Source organism: Aphelocoma coerulescens, chromosome 5 (assembly GCF_041296385.1).
Source record: "Aphelocoma coerulescens isolate FSJ_1873_10779 chromosome 5, UR_Acoe_1.0, whole genome shotgun sequence".
Classification (NCBI taxonomy): Eukaryota; Metazoa; Chordata; class Aves; order Passeriformes; family Corvidae; genus Aphelocoma; species Aphelocoma coerulescens.
Genome location: NC_091019.1, coordinates 65,318,160 through 65,338,090, shown reverse-complemented (window position 1 = coordinate 65,338,090; position 19,931 = coordinate 65,318,160). Strand labels below are relative to the sequence as shown.

General features: G+C 45.3%; 1 protein-coding gene across 2 annotated transcripts in view; it reads right to left on the bottom strand.

The window, feature by feature from the left end:
• Positions 1 to 4,296: 4,296 nt before the first annotated feature.
• DDHD1 (DDHD domain containing 1) overlaps positions 4,297 to 19,931 on the bottom strand; it is a 61,290-nt gene continuing 45,655 nt past the window's right edge. Inside the window, exons 8-13 of one of the 2 annotated variants that reach the window (XM_069018619.1) lie at positions 16,641 to 16,906; positions 15,200 to 15,275; positions 10,935 to 11,084; positions 9,415 to 9,667; positions 7,523 to 7,702; positions 4,297 to 5,355 (exon numbers count right to left, since the gene is read on the bottom strand). In XM_069018619.1, the coding sequence (XP_068874720.1) occupies positions 5,174 to 5,355; positions 7,523 to 7,702; positions 9,415 to 9,667; positions 10,935 to 11,084; positions 15,200 to 15,275; positions 16,641 to 16,906 (1,107 nt within the window). In that variant the 3' untranslated portion in view covers positions 4,297 to 5,173. The remainder of the gene's footprint in view (positions 5,356 to 7,522; positions 7,703 to 9,414; positions 9,668 to 10,934; positions 11,085 to 15,199; positions 15,276 to 16,640; positions 16,907 to 19,931) is intronic. The other variant, XM_069018620.1, reaches the window with a different exon arrangement.

Genomic DNA, 19,931 nt, shown 5'->3' with positions numbered 1-19,931 from the left:
GAGGCCCTGGCACAGGGTGCCCAGAGGAGCTGTGGCTGCCCCTGGATCCCTGGAAGTGTCCCAGGCCAGGTTGGATGGGGCTTGGAGCAGCCTGGGCTAGTGGAAGGTGTCCTTGCCCATGGCAGGGGGATGGAACTAAATGGTCTTTAAAGTTCTTTCCAACTCAAACCATTCTGGGATTCTCTGGTGGCAGCACAACCTCATTTTCAGCTTTGGGAAGGTGTGAGAGACACCAGTAGGGGAAAGAGACCACACAACCAAGGTCAGCAGAGTAACTCTCCTTTCCCCCTCTCCATGGCTTTGGTTTCCAACCAGTCTTGGCTTTGCAGGCTGAGGAATAGGAACAAAAAAACAGAATGGAGCAGTGAAATGGTGAGACAGAGCTGCCCTTCAAGTGCACGGTCTGGGATCAGTCTGAGATGAGATCCTGACTTTCCAGAGATACTGGAAGAGTCACAAAATGAGCAAGAACAACAGACTGGATGTGAGGTCCTTGGAGCTCGAGTGTGCCAGAGAAATTTGGATGTCCCCTCTCCCATCTCAGCCCCACTGGGGGTTGGAATCAGATCATCTTTAAGGTCCCTTCCCAAACCATTCTGGGATTCTGTGTCCATGCCCACAATCAGTGAGGCCCCAGGGAATGGGCAGCGTAGCTGCAAGAACTGGTATTTTATTTGGGAAACAAAGAGAGGAATTAATCCGTGGCAGATGCTCGGAGAATCATCAAATGAAACCCCTCCCTTTGGATAAATCATCGAGGATTTCAAAACCACAAGAGATGGCTCCTGGGACAGCTCATGTTTGCAGGGAGCTTCTCACTCCCGAAGGGAAAGGACTGGCCAAGGTTTGCTGGAGAGCTGCAGAGGGAGAGGGGGGAAAAGGCTGATGCTGGAATTTGCTTCCCAGTGGTACCAGAGATCAATGACCCCCAGGGTGACCTGAAACTTCATAGCCAGGTATTTCTCTCCATGGATTGGGAGTTCTCTTGGAAGAGGAGAAGTGTTGACACACTCTGAGCTGTGCTGCCAGTTTTGGAGCTTCTGCAATGGCACGCAGGGATACAGAAACCATTGGATTTCTATAGCAAAGTGGGGGTCAAATGGGCCCCCAGGGATGCAGGAGAAACACGAGGAGCAAGGAATCAGCCTTGGGAGAGCCCAGCCCAGCTCCACTGCTGGCTGAAGTGCCAAAATTCATTGACAAGGACAGAAAGTGCTTTGTCAGTGCCGGGGTTGAGCTGACAGCAGCAGCCAGAGCGACACAAACGCAGCGAGAGAGAACATTGCAAAGCCATCCTGGAAGCTGAACACACCCAGATGGGATCTGCTGATGCTGGGCTTCCAGCAGAAGTCTTGGGGATCACAACAGCAGAGCGAGCTTCTTGGGGTTCAAACGGGTTCCAAGATTTCCACTGAAAGTCTTGAGGATGCTCAGACAAGCACGAAACAAACGTCAATTCCAGCAGGCAGGAATCCAGAAGGAATGAAATCCCAGCACTTCAGAACAGGTTGGAGCGCAGTGGGGAAGAGACAAAAGCACAAAAACCACCTGTGGAAGAGGGAGGGAAAAGCCAAACCAAGAGAAATGGTGGGGTTTTTTTTTTTGGAGGAAAATTATTATTAAATGGAGATCAAACTGGGCCTTGGTGTGTAAAAGCTTTCTGATGGTGACTGAAAATGTTTTGCAGAGCCTGGGGAGGTGACCCTGTACAGGTCAATCACCTGCAATCCAAATCTAGTAGAAAAAAAGACGTGTGGAGGCAGAAATCTCATCTCCAAGCTAATTACCGAAAAGTGGGGAACAAAGAACTCCAAATAAACTCGCCTGGAAGAGGGCACACACAAATATACATTAACTATCTCAGTGCAAACAGGTGATTCATGAACTCAGCTTGAGCAAAATCAATTCCCAACGATTCAGGTTTGGCAGAGTCAGCTTGACATCCAAGCACATGGGGAAGGAGCACCAGGACAGTGTGGGAATCCGGGAAGGAGAGGTGGCAACCAGACAAAAAGTATATATGGGAATGTGAAATGTGTTTCAGCTCAGCCTGATAATACTAATTAGGAAAGGAGATAAAATAATTGAAGTTGGCCAGCCAGACTGTCCATGATGAAATAAAGCAAAGGGTGTCTGACTCCAGAAACTCTGGCACTGAAGCAGGGAGTGAGTGAATGCGAATGGAGAGGAAGCTGCAGCAAAACCATGACAGAATAATTAGGAGGAAAGGGAGAGAATTAAGAAAAAGAATAAAATTCAAGCTCATTATCTGCAAAAATGACCTTGTAGCAAAACCATTGTAAGCAACAAAGCTGGACTAAGACCTCAAGGCCAAGTTTGGAAAACAGGTCGGTATCAGGCAGAAGACTGACAGCAGCGAGGAACATTCCCCTTATCTTGGTTTCTCAGGAAAAACCACCAGTCAACACAGCTTGGAAAGCTCAACATTGTCCTTGCAGAAGAAAACAAGTCAGCAATTGGAAGCCAGGACATTCCAGCTCTGTATTATGCCACAGAGCATCTGACCAGGAAGTTTGAAGCAGCAGAAGTGACCCTACTTGAATTCTGTGCTGCACCACCCAACCTTCCACCACCTTCAACGTCTGCTTTGCAAATAGGATTTCACCTTTGCAGCAGGAAGAGGGGTATTTTTTGAGGATTAAGAAGATGAAAGCCTGCCCACAGTGTGTTTAACATCTCTGCATACAATTTAGAATAAATCTCCATTGATTCTTTCAAGGTGTGTTTTCTATTCGGGATTTAGCTTGGGAGATTAGTAGGTGGTCCAGGGAGCTGCCAATTAGGACAGAATCATAAACAAACACACCCATCAACTCAGGAAAAACACAAAGGGATGATCAGGTATTGGCCCTCATTATCCCTTCTCCTCCCAGCAATATGATTTACTCCTCAGCTCTGCCTTGCCCCCGATTTTCCAAGGGGCACGGGCCTTAAAAGTCGGATCTCATCCCTTATATGGAGAGCAGTCAGCAAGTACCAGCATGTTCTGAGGCCAGGGGAACAGCTATTCCATAAATCTGAAACATGTTCTGGACAACAGCAGGGTTTCCACAGACCACAAGAATTGCAGGAATTAACCCCTTTTGTTTACAGCCCTTAAAAAGGGATCCAGTGTGGATCCAGTGGTGGAAGGGAGAAGGCAGCAGCGCCACAACCCAGCTCAAAGCCCTGAAACACCAACTATGCACATTTGGAAATGTTTTGAACGTTCTAAATATAAAAGGAGATTCTCCTTTTTGTGTTTAAGTTGTCCTCATTAGGAGGAGCTGATTAAACAACTTATCTGGAGAGCCCAGTCCTGTAAACACGAGGCCGTTTGCTGGAGTGGAGGCTTCCTCCTCTCAGGGGTTATTTTCCTTTCCTGGGATTGCTCACCCACCAGGGTAAACAGGTCAGGCAGGAGAGCTCCAATTCTCCGAGGCCAGAGGGAATTTTTCACAGATCCACACTGAAGCAAGGTCCTTCACCACCTGAACGTTGGATGTTGCTTCACTGCAGTGCTGTTCGTGTCGTTTGCCCTTCCCATTCCCCCTCCACTCCTCCCTTCCCTTTTTCTTTGGTTCTCCCCCTTCAGAATTATTCCTAAATCCCTAGCACCAGCAGAGAGTCCTAACTCCCAATTCCTCCACAGAAGGAGCAGCCCAAATAAATAAAAATTTGGGAGAGGAGCCACCCTCTCCCCCCAGGCAGGGAACTCTGGAGGCTTCCACAGCTCCAGCCACCGCTGTGCTGCCGTGGGCTGATGTTGCCACATCTGTTTACACTGAGAACACAACGATTCACCACCACCACAGCCTGAGTTTTTTGTTATTTTAACTGAAGTTTAGGCTCTGCAGCTCCCACATGTGCCATGCAGATCATAAATACCTCAGGCAGAGGCAGCTCTGAGGGCAGATGTCCAACACTTCTGCTCCAGAGCCTTCCACGTTGTTTTAAAATCTCAGCAATGACCCTCCAGTGTTTTATTTGGAGATTATTCCCTTTCATCCCAACACTTCCCTCTTGACTTCTGAATTAGTTTCAGATACAAACCTAATCTAAATGTTGGTATTCTCAGGCCTCACCGAGTTTATTTTATGGTGCTGTCTCTCCCCCTGCACATAAATATACACGTCCATATGTTTTTATGCAAACACACACATGTATGGATTTAATTTTGGTAAACAAAGGACAGCTGGATCCTCTGCAAACCAATCTAATGTGCCTGAGAAACACTTGGAACCTGAAAAAGCAAAGGCACTTACCTCTGAGAAGAATGTGACTGATGTCATTTGTGTGAAACCACAAATATTTATTTTTAATGAAAAAATACTTAAAGTGTGCCACAGTGTCCATATATTCATTTGAATAGTAGTACAAAGATATGTATTTCTGAGAAAAAGTCTTAACACTGTAGAAAATAAATGTGGTTCTTAAATTATGTCAAAAGAAACCAGTAAAAAAGTAATGTTTTATACACTGGAATAAAATGAAACGATTAGAGAGAATAATAAATTATAATTACAGTATTTCAAATATTTGCTTCATGCTTTTTTTTCTTCTCTTCAGCATTAGTTTCTAAATGTGTCACGTAGGATAGGCCCTCAGAAGCCAGCAGTCAGAATGGGCTTCCAGTGTGGGGATAATTGGATGTGGAGCTGAGTAAAGTCCTGGAAAAACGACACCACCGCTTGTTATTCAGGGCTACATAAAACATCAGAACATGGCAGGTTTAGGTTTGCACTGAACATGTATTTTTTTGTTAATGGAAATTAATTCAGGTTTGGTTTGTTGGTTTTTTTTTTTTTGTTTTTTAAATCCACTAAATTTTTTTTAGTAGTTTAATGAACTAAACAGCAATTATGGTCATTAACAAGGATGTCACCCAAGCACAACTGCTCACGGGATGCTACAACGCTGTCTTGGCTCTTTGTACAGTCCACGTTGACAGGAATTTGGAATCCCTTCAGGTGTAAGTCAGCACTGCAAAACATTGAAAACTATAAAGTGCTTTGAAATACAAATAACCTCTCCTCTTTAGAAATAGGAAAAACCCCCAAACATGCACTTAAACCTGAAACCTCCATGCCACAGGTCCTGCAGCTCTGCAGTAAAACATCCGCTTTGTGCCACTGCTTTGTGAAGTTTCCTCTCCTGTCCCCAAGTCCAAAATTCAAATAGTGTCTAAATTGGATTTGTCAGTCTCTTCTTGGTCTTGTTTGTACATGAAGGTGAGGAGGAAAAGGGCAATATCCAGAGATGACCAGTAAGCAGTGTGGGATGTGACTGCGGACCAGTATCTGCTCTCCACGAGACCTTCCCTGAGCTCAAAGTCGATTCTGTGCTCCAGTTCCACTGGAAAATGAAGAAGAAAAGGAACAAGAGTGATGTCAGAGCTGCAAAAACACCAGCCTGTTTTCCCATCAGCTTCAGGTTCTGATTCTGTAGTGGTACAAACAACACATGCAACCTCTCTGTGTTTACATTTCACAGGGCACTCAACTAAATCAAAATTTAATAATATATAAATACATTTTAATGCCTGTGTATTTGGCATAAACCTAAGAGTGGTGCTGAGTTCAGTTAAAAAACATGGAAACTAAACCTGCTCTTAGAGGTCTTTTCCAACCTGAATGATCCTGTGATTCGAAAAGTTGGGAAAAGTCAGCTTTTTATCAAGCAGCTGTTTTCCTTATAGTAACTCTATAAATATATTTATTTACACTTGTTATGATAACTACAAATATCCACTAAATGCTGAGGCCCCACTAGGAAACTTTCTGAAATAAATGGATTTCTTGCATTTTTAGTGTCTATACAAGGAGACTACCCCCAATACTACAAGCTCTTCCTGCAAAGTCATCCCTCCACAGCTCTGCCCTTTTAATATCCTGATTATTCCAAGTATATTTCAGCAGTTCCCCTTTTATTTCAATGGCTGCTTTGATTAATGCCACATTCAAAGTAATTACCACTGCATTTTAACCGGGCCAATGTTAACCTACTGCTAAGGCACTGCAGCGGTCAGAAAACCTCTACGAGGAGCAATAAAATAAAAAGGACAAAAAACCTAAAAGCCTGCTGAGCTACAAAAGCCAAAGTCCCAGACTGAGTCAGAAATGCAGCCGTTTATCAAAGCCAGTTTGAAGGAATTTTAATTCTTGGCTCGAGGAGCACAGAAAGGGAGCATCGCACGAGCGCCGGCAGACGAGGCACAGATCTGCTTCCCCAGGAGCATCACCCCACTCTGCAGTAAGGAGAGGGAGTCAGAGCCTTGGGACAGCAGCAGACAAGCACAGTCATTTCCAAGAAGCAGAGCTGATCCCAAAAACCCCAGTGGCTGTGCAGGAAGGCCGCCCCGGCCGGCTCCGAGAGGCCGTTACGGGAGCTTGGGCGGGAGCCAAACCCCAGCGCAGCCCTCAGCGAGCACAGCCTCTGGTGGGGATTGCATCATTCAGCTCCCAGCCCCGCTGGCCTCTGCTCCACCTTCTCCTTCTATGGGGCAGGGACGGGCTTCCAGCATGGAGGGATGTGGGATTCATGCAGGAAGCCCTCAATGTCCCAAACCTCCCCCCCGAAAGGACTCCCTCGGCAGCTCTGGGATGTTCCCTGTGCTGCTTCTCTACTTCCCTCACGTCTAACCTGAAGCTTCCTGCCCTCAAACACTGACTCAGAGAGGTTATGTGTTGAAATTAGTGATGAACAGACAGCGATCCATCATGTGGATGCTGTCACAGGACACTTGTGACTCCTTTGATTGCAAAAACCCCCTTGTGTCCTGCAGCAGTGCCAAGGGGAGTTCAGAAATAAATCCAATTCATCAAAGATGAATTTCCTGAGAGGAAGTACCTATGCTTTTCAAAAAACCCAGCTGCTCAAATTGCACTTTCTGTTCTGAGCAGTTCAGATCAGGACAAGGGCAGCTTCTGTTTCCAGTCATACATGTCCTAAAATCCAGACTGCTTCAGAATGGGAAATGCATGGCGGAATGGGGAGCTTAGGTGGAAAAAAGGGTTTAGACTGTCAGAGGGCACGGTTAGATTAGCTACTAGGAAGAAAATCTTGGCTGTGAGGGTGGGCAGGCCCTGGCACAGGGTGCCCAGAGAAGCTGTGGCTGCCCCTGGATCCCTGGAAGTGTCCAAGGCCAGGCTGGACGGGGCTTGGAGCAGCCTGGGACAGTGGAAGGTGTCCATGGCCATGGCAGGGGGTGGAATAAGATGGGATTTAAAGTCCCTTCCAATCCAACCCAGGAGCAGATTCACAGAATCCCAGAATGGTTTGGCTTGGAAGGGACTTTAAAAATCATCCCATTCCACCCCTGCCATGGGCAGGGACACTTTCCACGAGCCCAGGTTGCTCCAAGCCCTGTCCAAGCTGGCTTTGATAGTCAATATTCATCACTTTAGGGCAAACCCACAATAGCAAATCCTGTCATGTGCACTTATGGCATTTCCAGCCCTCCACCCCACACAGCTGCACCCCACTCTTGCTTCCCTGGATCCACAGGGTGGGCATCACTCACCTGTAGGTTCGAGGAATCCCGAGCTGCTGTGTGGTAAAGGTGGGGTCCCAACAGTCGTGGCCTTCTTCTCGTCCCCCTCAGGTCCATCTTTTCCTGTCTCCATGGTCTGGGGGGTGGCACTGGACCGGCCAAACCTGGAGAAGAGCATCCCACCGAGGCCCTTCCCGATGCTTGCAGCTCCTGCATCCAGCACAGAGGGGAAAACCCAACCCAAGATGCATCAATCAAACTGCTAATTAAAGTCCCTGCAGCACCCGTTCATTAGAGCTGAGTGATGGAAAACACTCTTGGTGCTTTTCTAGGGTGGGAACATCTGACTGGAGTGTGCTGTGTTTATCCCCGGGCTCATCTCATCTACAAGCAAAAGCTGTAATTTGGAAGCTGTATTTAGAGAAAAAAAAATCGCATGAAACACATCTGCAGAGAGAAATCTGGTACTTTGAAGGATGTGTTGTGATTCCTCTTTCATAAAATGTCTAAGACTAAGACAAAAATGCTTTCTAACAATGTTGGTGCCTTCTGCACTTAAAAATCCCGTTAGCACATTTAAGACATTTCTCTTATTAAGGGTCCATTGCCCTCACAGACCTTTAAAAATGTTACATCATCCTTTAAAAGGACTATTTTGGTTGCTCAGGAAGAGGGATATAAAGTTAAGAGCAGCTATGTCATGTTTTATCCCGACTCTGCTGCCACCTCATGGACAAGATATTAAAGTTACTATGGAAACCCCCCAAAAAAGAGGCCACTCTGCTCTGAAATACCACATATTTCTACTTGAGGAAAAACTCCTTTTCTATACTTATTTGATTGGGAAGATTCCTGGCACCAGGCTTCTCCCAAATCCCACACAGAGAGCTAAAGAAAAGCCTTGAGTCAACAAAAACTGCAAGTGCATGCTCAAGCATAAGCTCCAGTGAAGGGAATTTAAGCTCACTTAAACCAGGGCTTATTTTGACTAAGAAAGCCAGAAAGGAACAGACTTTATATTAAACCAGCCTGAATTTCCTGTTGTAGAATCATGAGTTAAAGGTAACTGTAATGGGTTACATGGTGTGATTTTTCTCCTATCTGCCAATACTAGGAAATGGAATCAGAAAACAAGCTTTAATTTAATTTTTTTTCCATGAAGCAGAATGGAAACTATTAAATCACCGAGATGTTACTTCAATAAGGCAGACAAAAATAAGGCAGCAATAGCATGAACTACATCATCTCCCCCAAGCTTTGTCTCCAATGAACATAAACTGGTTTTTATTTCAGAGCAAGTGTCAGTTGGGATTAAACCAAACCAGACACCTACAGAACTCACTGAAATCTTCCTCTGCCAGCAGGGATTTTGGGGGTTGGAGCAGATGATCTCCAGAGGTCACTTCCAACCTCAGCCACTCTCTGATTCTGTGCAGCAGATGGGAACAGAATCATAGGATGGTTTGGGTTGGAAGGGACCTTAAAGATCATCCAGGTCCATCCCCTGCCATGGGCAGGGACACCTCCCACTGTCCCAGGTTCCCTGACCTGGCCTTGGACACTTCCAGGGATCCAGGAGCAGCCACAGCTGGGCTGGAAAACCTCAGGGCCTCACCACTCTCACAGAGAAGAATTCCTTCCCAATATCCCATCCATCCCTGCCCTCTGGCACTGGGAAGCCATTCCCTGTGTCCTGTCCCTCCATCCCTTGTCCCCAGTCCCTCTCCAGCTCTCCTGGAGCCCCTTGAGGCCCTGGAAAGAGCTCCAAGACCTCCGCAGAGCCCTCCCCTCTCCAGTTGAACACCCCTAGCTCCCATCCCATCTCCAGAGCCGAGTTTCCTTGGGGCTGCACCCCAACCCTGGGGAGCAGCAAAGCTCCCAGAGGAGCTGCCATCCCAAGCCAGGGACAGAGGGGACATTACCCAAAATGCTGGCTTTGCCAATGTTGGTGATGGACTCCCCGTAGTGGCGCCGCACCAGGACCGGGGACGTGGTGGGGCTGGGCGCCGCCGAGGCGCTCTCGGTGTCCGGGGCTGAGGTAGCTTCTTTGGTGGGGTTGAGGAAACTTGGCTTCATGTGCTCGTAAGGGAGGGGGTTGGCTGTGTTGTACCAGTGGATCTGCACAGGTGAGATGTTGCTGTAGTGTTTCAGGATTAAGGGTTCTAATCTGTAGGCCTGAAAGGGGAATTCGGAGCAAAGATCAATTCCTGGGCGTCCAGACTGGGAAAAAAAAACACCCCACTTTCACTTCCCATCCAGAGCTCTCTCCAACTTCAAATCCAGAATATCTGCAGTAAGCAAAGCCTAGAAGGTGACACAGGGGTGGTGTTCTGGTCTGATTCACTTTTAGTTTCACAGCCTGGAAGATTTATCAGCAGCTTGTGAACCCACTTTTGCACTTGTCTCTGCAACACTTGTACTACATGTTGTTACCAACACACAGGTTACTAACAGATGGCTGTACTGAGAGAACAAACTCCATGTAACGTTAAGCTGATTCTAACACAACAGAGAGGGAGGAATTGGCTGTGTAACGTTTTGTTTGATGGCTCTTTGTTGATCCCTGTGTAAACCATGAATTATGTTTATTTAAAAAACATTTTCCCATTGATTATTTATTTCTCTTTGCCCACTTAGATGTAGAAAAGCACCCTGCACTTCTTTATTTTAAAACTAAGTCAAGTTACTGTTTGCAGAGTGGAACCAATTGTCCCTGACAATCTGGGAAAACTCTGGAATAGCTGGAGTTGAACGTGACCTTGAGATGAGCATGTTTGGATTCACACCTGAATACATTTAAATTCAGCTCCTTTAAAAAGGAAAGTATCCCCAAATTGCTGTTCTGCATGAAATTCCAAATGAGACTTGCAGCAAAGAAGTTACCAAGGGGATGCAGATCAAAGGTTCAGTACCTGATCTGGTATCAGCCAACACTGGCTGCTGTGGAATGAGGAAAAGGCAGAGCTACACCAATAATCCTCTCCCAAATATAATCAACAAACTTTTACTTTTAGGATCCTTTGGAAAAAAAACCCAAAAAACCAGTCTTTGATTTTCTGTAGTATCTGCTTGTGAAGTCTTTTTTAACAGCAAAAATGTCTTTAGAAAGAGGATGATGTTTTAATGGAAGTCAGGAAGTTAAACACAAAATCCTTGTCTGAAGAAGGATTATTTCTTTGCAAAAAAAAAAAAAATCAGAATAATCTCAAATCTTGTGCTTATTACTATGAAAAGAGAAGCAAAACATGTGTTATTTAAGGCAATTATTTGTAGGAAATGTAATTCCACAGTTCCAAACCCCAAACCATTGTATAAAAACCATTAACACATAATCCTCTGCTGGAACATACTCGTGTTGACTCACACACTTTGAAGATCCCACATTATCCCAGAGCTTAAAAACAGGCAAGGTAAAAGCTTGAGACTGCAATTAGAGACTCACCACTGGATCTGTGGGGTGGAAAATGTTTAATAATCGGTTACAAATCGTCCTGGGCAGGATGTGGTCCTGGCTGCCGCTGCTCCCGGGACAGATCCCACGCAAGGCCAGGAACACGGCCAGTGGGGATCCCATACAGAAGAAATTCTCAACCTGAGGAGAGATTTCATCCATGTCAACGAGGATGGAAATGATGCTTCCTAACATGGCTGGATTTGATTTCTCTCTCCACCTGATTCCTCGGTTTCAACGGAGGGACTCAAAGTCTCAGTCAGCCCAAACAGGGAAGAACACCATAAAACCCATAAATGAGGGTCAGATTGCCCTTGGCTGCGTGTTGGGGTGCTACACAGTTGGAAAACCAAAAATCAAGCTGGGTATTTGAACTCAGAGAGGTCCATCAGCACTGGAACTGCTGGAGCAAGGAGAGTTTGGGAGAGGCTATGGAAATATAATGAATCTGATTTCTCCTGGAGCTGCCCAAGCTTACCACGCCTCCTCATTCTTATCCTAACCAAGTGCTCCATGATTTTCTTGCTACACCTGGTGTTAAGTGAACAGAATGGTGCTTGTCACCAGTGCCACCATGTCCCAGGAGCAGGCACAGCACACTGAGACACTCTGGTGTCACCCAAAGCTGCTGGGACCTCGCTCTCAAGCCCTGCCTTCGACACCAACTGAGCAAATCTGAGCTGCCACATCTGAGAAGTCACTGAACCTGCTTTTAGGGCTAATTACAACCAACCCCAGGTCAGAATTTAACACTGAAGCCCCACTACCAACCCTCAGGCATCGCCTCCTAAAACCATGAAATGGAAAACTCCATGGTAAAAGATATTTCCCTAAGCCAAAATGACCTTTTAACCTTTGTTTTCTTATTAGAAAAATTAATTTTACCATCCTCAGACGCTCAGCCAGCAACAGAAATTGCTGAATTCCTGCTAAGTGCACATGAAGGATCCTTGGGATGCCATGTGCCTTCCCTGTATGTCAGCACATGGAATGAGGGTGCAGGAATAATGGTTCTTTTCATCTCTTGGATTCCAGTGCTGCACAAAACATTCCTCCTCCTCCTCTGCCTTGGCACTGGTACCACACCTCTTCCTTCCAAAAGAAGTCCCAACTTGATGGAAAAAGAAGAAAACTGGACCTTCAGCATGGTTATTCCATGTCACATGCTGCAAAGCACTGCTCTGTCATTAAAACAGGTCCCTTGAGCCTGCTGCAAAGCTGCTCTCCTTTCCTAAACCCAAGCTTCACTCAGACTTTACCTTCTGGCAGTTTGGACAAAAAGCTTTCTCATCTTCAAACACAACAGAAAGAGACATTCCCAGTGCCATCCTTTAAATGGAGTCAGTAACCTCTAACCCTGTGCATCTGATATTCTGTGTTGAGCAGCTGAAGGGCACAATTATGGCTTTTCTGCTTTAGGGAGGAATCACACAGTGCCTGCCAGCTTGCACTTAGCAGAGGACACTCAAAAGAGGCTGGGAAAACCCCCAAAAGGTTTCAGTGGTTACACAGTGTGTGGCTTTTGTTCCACTGTTGTCCCATCATTTCTATTGATAAACAGTGTTGGAGTCCCCATCCCTGCAGGGATTTAAAAGCCATGTGGATGTGGCACTTGGGGACGTGGTTTAGTGGTGAGCAGGTCTTTTCCAACCTTAATTCTACGATTCTAAACCCCAAATCCTTTAAATTGCAGGCATTAGACTGTCAGTGCTGTTGCAAGGGGGCTGAAGATCAGGCTGCTGTGTTAGAAACCCTAACAGGAACAGAAGATCAAAATCTTTCTAGAGAATATTTGTTAATTTTGGTGTTTCTCCTGGAAGCAGGAGTGGGGCATTTTCCTGTAAATGTTCAATAACACAGGAGACATGTTTAGGAAATGACTTTTCAGTGCAGCACTTCTCTCCTGGTTGGGATTCATAAACAGAAGACTTAATGAATTTATTTGTATTTTAAGCAGAAGCTGAGCCAAGTACTCATCCATTCAACTTAGCACTGCAGTATTTTCATCATTAAGTAGAAAAAAAAAGCTGAATGAGTCAACAGAAGTGAGGCAGAGGAGTCCTTTTGTGCATCAGTACGTGCTGGGCACACAGGAACATGAAGTAGAGGTTGGACCTTCCTCCAGAAGAGTTTCTGTAACCTTGGGTGAGTGAGAAGTGCTGAGGAACCCTGGAGCCCTTTGGGACAGGACATTCCAAGTCCAGATTTAAGTGGATTTCCATGTCAGTACTAAGGAAAACTGAGGTACATCCTGCTCTCCTCCTCCCTACCGTGACTGAAAATCATCCTACAATAAAAAATTTCCTCTTTTCACACCTCAAGGGCACAAAGGGGTTGGTGCCTCACCATTCCCCATGTTCCCATGTTCTTCAGCCCCTCATCCTTTAACTCCAGCTCCTCTTGCAAGGCTGGTGGGGAGAAGGCTGTGCTTCTAAAGCTTTCCATTTACAGCAGGTTGTTGGCTTTGCTTTTAACCCCCACAGCTCCTGTTGGGATTATTCCATCATCCCATCTGAGGAGAAGCAGAGGAAGAGAGACAAAGATCCCTCCCCCTCAAATTCCTACTCTGGTGGTTTGTCTAATATTTTATTAGAGTACAGCACACCCCATATCTTCATGTTTTGTGGGGTTTCTCCTCCCCGTAAAGTCAATAATAATTTCATTTCCTCTAATATTAAGCACAAACCAAGCAAGCTGCTGTCTTTCTTCTTGTATTTGTCTTGCCAAAAGCAACCTTTCTGTTTGCTCAACATCACTCTCAACTCTCCTTCATGTGGCACCAGTGATTCTGTCTCATCCTGGGAACCCTAATTTTTTTTTCAGTCCATAGAAGAACAGACATGAAGAGCCAAGGGATGGTGTTTGGCACACACAAGGTTGCTCCTTTCTACAAACCAGTCAAGAATGGTGTGCTGGACTGGTTTGCTGACGATTCACCCTGCTGGAATCCTCCCTTGCCATCACTTCCATGGAAAGCTTCTCTCTCTGGAGCTCTGTCTCAAGCAATGGGAGTCACCAATGTGAAGCTTCACAGAAACAAAACATCTCCCTCTGTCAGTAAGGTCAAGAAAAAGGATGAACTGCAGTGGAAGTGCTACCTGAAGATTACAGATCTATCTCATCTATTTAGGTAGATAAAGTCCTCTTTATCTAAAGTTTCTTCCCCCTTTCTTTTCTCCTTTCCATCTAAAAAGCAACTGTCCAAAAACCCTTCAGTTTAAACATAACTGAGTGAAGAATAATCTTTCCCAGAGCTGGGGGAGGACCAGCCTGACTCCAGCTTCCTTGATGGGAGAGATAATAGCCTGACACATGCTTTCAAGCAGTGATGAAAAGGAGAAGGCTGTGACAACATGAACTATGGTTGGTTTCCTCTTTTTTTATGGCTCAACATTGACCTTGGCTTCCAGGAGCCCTTCTGAACTCAGAAGGAAAGAAAAATGGCAAGTTAAGAAACAATAATCCGTTTTATTCTCATCTATCATGTCACATTTTTATGGTTTAATACTTCAGGATGGAGTTGAGCAACTCAGAAGTGCTGCACATCCCACCCAGGAGCTGGAAAATGCCTTTTCCCAAAGATAAGGAATTCTAGCAATTTGTACAGCTGATTAGCAAGCAATCTGCTTCATGAGATTGCAAGTGTGCTGTCAGAGCACAATAATTTGGAAGGAAAATCCACTCCTGGAGGAAATTCAATCAGATTTGCTCAGAGATGTGACATGTCAGAAGGAGTCCCCAAGGAAGATGGATTATTCAGTGGAGTAGAAGTGAAACTGTTTCAAATATGTGATTGTTGTAATCTGCCAAATGGGTTTTACCTTCCCACAGAAATGTGTGTGTATGATATAACAACTAGGCTTATGTACTAAATATATTTATATATATATATATTTACATATATGTTTACATATAATTTCATATATAACACAAACACAGAATGGTTTGGGTTGGAAGGGACCTTAAAACTCAGCTCATTCCAACCCCCTGCCATGGGCAGGGACACCTCCCACTAGACCAGGTTGCTTGAAATTTATTACAAATATAGAATTGCAGTAAACAACAAGAACCTCCAAATACCACAACATGTTTACATACTGTATGTACACAACACTTCATCCAACATCCAAATTATTCTACCAAAATCATGTCTAGGGACAGGGGAAAAAACAAAAGTAAGCAGAATGACTCATACTGCAGGTGTATTTTTACAGCAAGCAGAAAAACTCAGTAGAAACCTCTTTAAACATACATACCTTAAATTTTAAGACAGGTGGTTTTGATATGGTGGATGCCTTTAACTCATGTAACCTCTCTTCTATCTCTCTCAACCTGGAAAATAGAGATCTTTCTGAGATCCAATAAAAAATGCAGCTTTAACCTCTCTGATCCAAACAGGCATTCCTGTGGGGTCCAACAGTTTTGTCTGCTGGGAAGAGAGAGTGATGGTGTCAGTATTTCCTGGAGCAGCTCAACTGATTAAGCATCAATGTCTGTCAAATCCTGTTTCTCTGGCCACAGAGGGAATCAATCAGGACATGACAATTCCCCCGTTCCCCACCCCAAGCACACGCCCACCCTCCTTCCTCAGGAGTCACTGACTCACCTCCAGTTTCCTTGGTGATTTTGCAGCCAAATCACCTGCTTTATTTTGTTTTAAAACCCCCAAACAACAACAAAGCCCCAGGAAATGGTCTGGGCATTATGGAGTTCTGTATGGAGGTGGAATATCTGGAGGATGGTGTCCCACCCTTTCAGCTACCATGAAAAAAGGTTGTTCACCTGCTTTTCTGGTTGGCCTGAGTTAAAAAAGCAGCTACAATACAAAGCACATGTATGGATGGGTAAAACTGTTCCCCAGTCCCAGCAGAATTCCAGGGGTTACAGGATGTCAGCAGTCGATTTTCCATCATTTCACACCGAATTGCTCACAAAGGGGAGAGCCACTCTTTCTGTGCAGAAGTGCCAGTGTCAAATGATACTTGGGATTTCTGTGGAAGCACTTCAGAGGATGCCTAAGGAGCTGGAGCATGAGTGTGAAAATGGCCATTTCTCCCTGATCACGTTTGTGATATGCCTGAAAGGTCATCTTATCACTGCAACACTTCACTTGGCTTCTAAACTTCCCTTTTCTCAGAAATCTTCACTTTGTCCAGCCCTGCAGCTGACAGAGACATCCTGCACCCATCCCTCGTGAGACACATCCTGATTCCCACCACAGCAGAGCTGCTGCTAAATGAATGCTTCCCAAGTACCACCAATACTCAGACTGGTTTCAGGAAGGAACCAAAAAATGTGATTCATGATTTGTCATGTCCCATTTGAACGACTGAAGTTGCTATTTTTAGATTCTCTGTCTACTGGGTGTCTCACAGCACAATATCCCCAACCCTGGAAGTGTCCAAGGCCAGGTTGGATGAGGCTTGGGAGCAACCTGGGCTAGTGGAAGGTGTCCCTGCCCATGGCAGGGGGTTGGAACTGGGTGATCTTGAAGGTCCCTTCCAACCCAAACCGTTCCTTGTGTGGATTCAGAGCTCCCTGTGCCTGCCCAGTGCTGTGTTTAGCATTTACCACCCAGCCCCAGCAGAAGAACATCAGCCACCAGAGATAACAGCCCTGGTGGGTTCTGGAAACACCCAGAGGGTGTTATTCAGGGATGTGGTTATCTCCTTTAATCCCTGGCAGTGGGGCCATTACCGTTGTTTGGTTATGTAAAGTTCCTCGAGCAAACGCTGCTCCTCGTAGCTCATCCAACGCTCTTCCAGCTCCTCCTCCTCCTCCTTCTGCAGCAACTGCTCATAGAGCCTGACTGGATTCCAGCCAGTCATGATGTCGTAGGTGATGACACAGCCCAGTGAGTGGGACACGATGGAGACCTTCCCTCCCTTCTCCTCAAACTCTGGATTCCGGGAGCAGAACAGGGAGTACAGGCGGTTCAGCTCCTGCTGCAGCCCCTTCACCAGCTGGGCCAAGAGGGTGAGGAGAGAGAGTTTAGTATCATCAACATCTTGCTGATGTTCAGGAATGTCCCCATCCCACACTGACCCCTTCCTGTTCACCCAGGCTGGGAGGATGAGCACAATCCCATGGCCAGCAGCAACTGCTTGGCTGATGGTCACTGACTCCAGAGGTTTATCCCTCCCCTCCAGAGCCACCAGCAGCCACCACAAAGGACATGTGGTGACCCTAAAACAGCTGCACTGCACGGCCCAAGCCATCAAATTGAAATAAACACTTCAATAAATGGCAGCTGTGCTTGAAATATTGACCAGCACCCTCTGAAGTGAGCGTTACCTGGTGCTCACTGGCACAACAGTGACTACTGGCACAGTGGTATTTCCCTTCTTGCTGGATTCTCTCCCATTTTCTCCACAGCACTGAACATTCCTCTTGTGTCAAGAGGTTCAGCTCCTTTTTTAATTTAAGGAGGATGGAAGGAGCCTGAGCCACACATGACCTGGAATCAACTCACATCTCTGCCATAACCTTGGCATGATCCTACTAAACAAGCCATGCCCTCTTCTCCTTTATCACTGTGAGCAATAGGGGATTGGGAAGAGAAATCCACTAAAATGGATGTGCTCAGACATGGCAGTGAGACCTTGGATGGGTTCTGGGAAAATATCTTCAAATTGCTTTTGGGTCTCAGCAAAGCAGGCTTGAACTCATCAAGCCTTTCATTCTCCTCCCCACTGCCTGGCTAAAAGCAGATGCAGCTTTCTGTCCTCCTTCCCTTCCTACACCTGTACCTGCTGGAAATTATTCCCAAGGAATCAGAATGAAAAGATGCTGCTAAAAAGTAAAAAGCCTCATCTCAGGTAAGAGGATGATACTGGAGGAGAAAAGGCACAAATGAGACAAACAGAGCCAGAATGTGAACATTTGATATAAACAGTGCTTAAAACCCCAGTTTTCTGGTTATAGGTTTCCAGGAGGGAAAAGCAGGAGTGCAGTGGAGTTCTTGAACATCACAGACTATTCCTATAGTACTACAGCAATGAATAAATATCAGTCCTATGTTCACTGAGTCTCTCTGCTCCAAATCCTACACTATAGGATAAAAAGGTACAGCTTCCCAGAAAGTATTTTAGAGAGAAACACTGAAAACCATGAGATTTGGGAACTGGCCAATGCAAAAAAAAAACCCAAAAAAAGGCAGCTTTGCCTGTGAGACTCAGCATGGAAACTGAGCAATGCTTCCAGGCTGTGGCAGGGAGGAGGACAAACAAGAGAGTGCAAATCATTCCCTTGTTAGCAATGGGAAATTAAAGCTGTGGAACATATAATTTCAGCATGATTTTTCAAGAGCCTGAGTCATTAGTGAATATAAATATGAATGGCACCAGAAGTGCCAGTGTTTGATACACATTTTACTGAGGGAGAATCCACACAACAAACCCGCTGCCTGGAGCACTGTGAAATGATTAACAGAGCCTTGCAGCAGCTTGGAGAAAGGAGTATCAGAACACCTATTTTCAACTGGTTTTGACTGTGATGCTGCCTCTTCTTCCATTTGGGTCTACACAGACTGTGGGCACAAACTTTCACACGTGAACAAACAGGCAGAGGTTTCAGCAAGAGCTGGAGCTGAAAATATCAATCAGGATGAGCTGTGGCTGGCTGGGATTTTCTCCATTTAAAAAGGTTTTGATTAGAACCCCGAACAAAATAGCAAGAATCAGTTGAAATCAAAGTGTTCAGGGATTCCTGCCAGAAATGGGTAAAAAAATCTTCTGGCATCATGGCATTTCCATTATAAACATCTGATCTTGCAATCTGAGGGCATAAAACAGAACACCCTTGGAAAATCCTGGTTGGACTCTGAGTCCAGCCTTGTTTTTAACTGTCCTTCTCCTTAAAAACTTGCTGCTATTGAGAAGTTAGGCCCAAACATGGACATAACTAAGAAATGGATTTCCAAATAGGTGCACATTTGCAATTTTGCAGACCAGAGTCCAAGCACTGAATTGAACCAAATCACCTGATGGAGATCATTCCTTAAACTCCAAATCCCTAAGGTAATTGTGGAGTAGAAGGAAAGGCTGCAGATTTCCAGGCACTGTGAATGGTCTGGTTTGCTGCTCTGCCAAAACCAGGAGCCCTCCACCTGCAGTGAGCTCTTAGGGATGTTGGTGTCCTGCCAACAGTCCTGTGCCAGTCCTAAGATTAGAAACTGAACCTTTTTGGTGCAGAGTAAGGAAAAAAATAGGAAAAAAAAAAAAAGGAAGAGAAAAGGAAAAGCATATTCATTTAAAGTCCCAGCTAAAATCCTGTTTGGTTAAGCAATATTTGAAGTTAAGATTATATTTATTGGGGGTTGGAACTAGATGATGTTGAAGGTCCCTTCCAATCCAAGCCATTCTATGATTTAATCCTGATCTGCTTTCTGAAGTCTTAAAAAGCATAAAATATTCCAACTTGTGCAAGAAAAGTTTGGTTTGAACAGGGTTTTAGTGCAGTAAATGCAACATGACCTGCATTCAAATCTTTTGTAGTTACAGCTTGATATATCCTAAGAATCCATATAAAAATAGCTTCTAAAAACACTGACTTTACATTGCCTAAAATCAGTGATTTTTTTCGTTGGATTTAAACATGAAAAATAAAACTGCCTATCAAATTTTCTCTCCTAAATGGCAGCACTATAATACATTTTTAAGAGCTGATTTTCTTATGCACAGCTTGTCTTTCTACTCCCTCTAAAGGGTCTTAATTAAAGGCTCACTATTAAATTCAAAAAAAACCAAACCCAAACAACAAAATAACAACTCCCTCCTCAGCCTCCCAAACCCCACGACATCCAAGTGGCTGCTCCATGTCTGCACCTCATGGCTGGGTTAGAGGGATTGGGTGCCTCATCCTGAGCTTGCTGACAGCTTCTCCTGCTCTCACTGCACCTCCATCCAAGGAACTCCTGGTTAAGTCAGCCCTTATCCCACTGCTTTCCCTGGTGCTCCTGCCAGCCCCAAACCTCAGCATTTGCTGGTC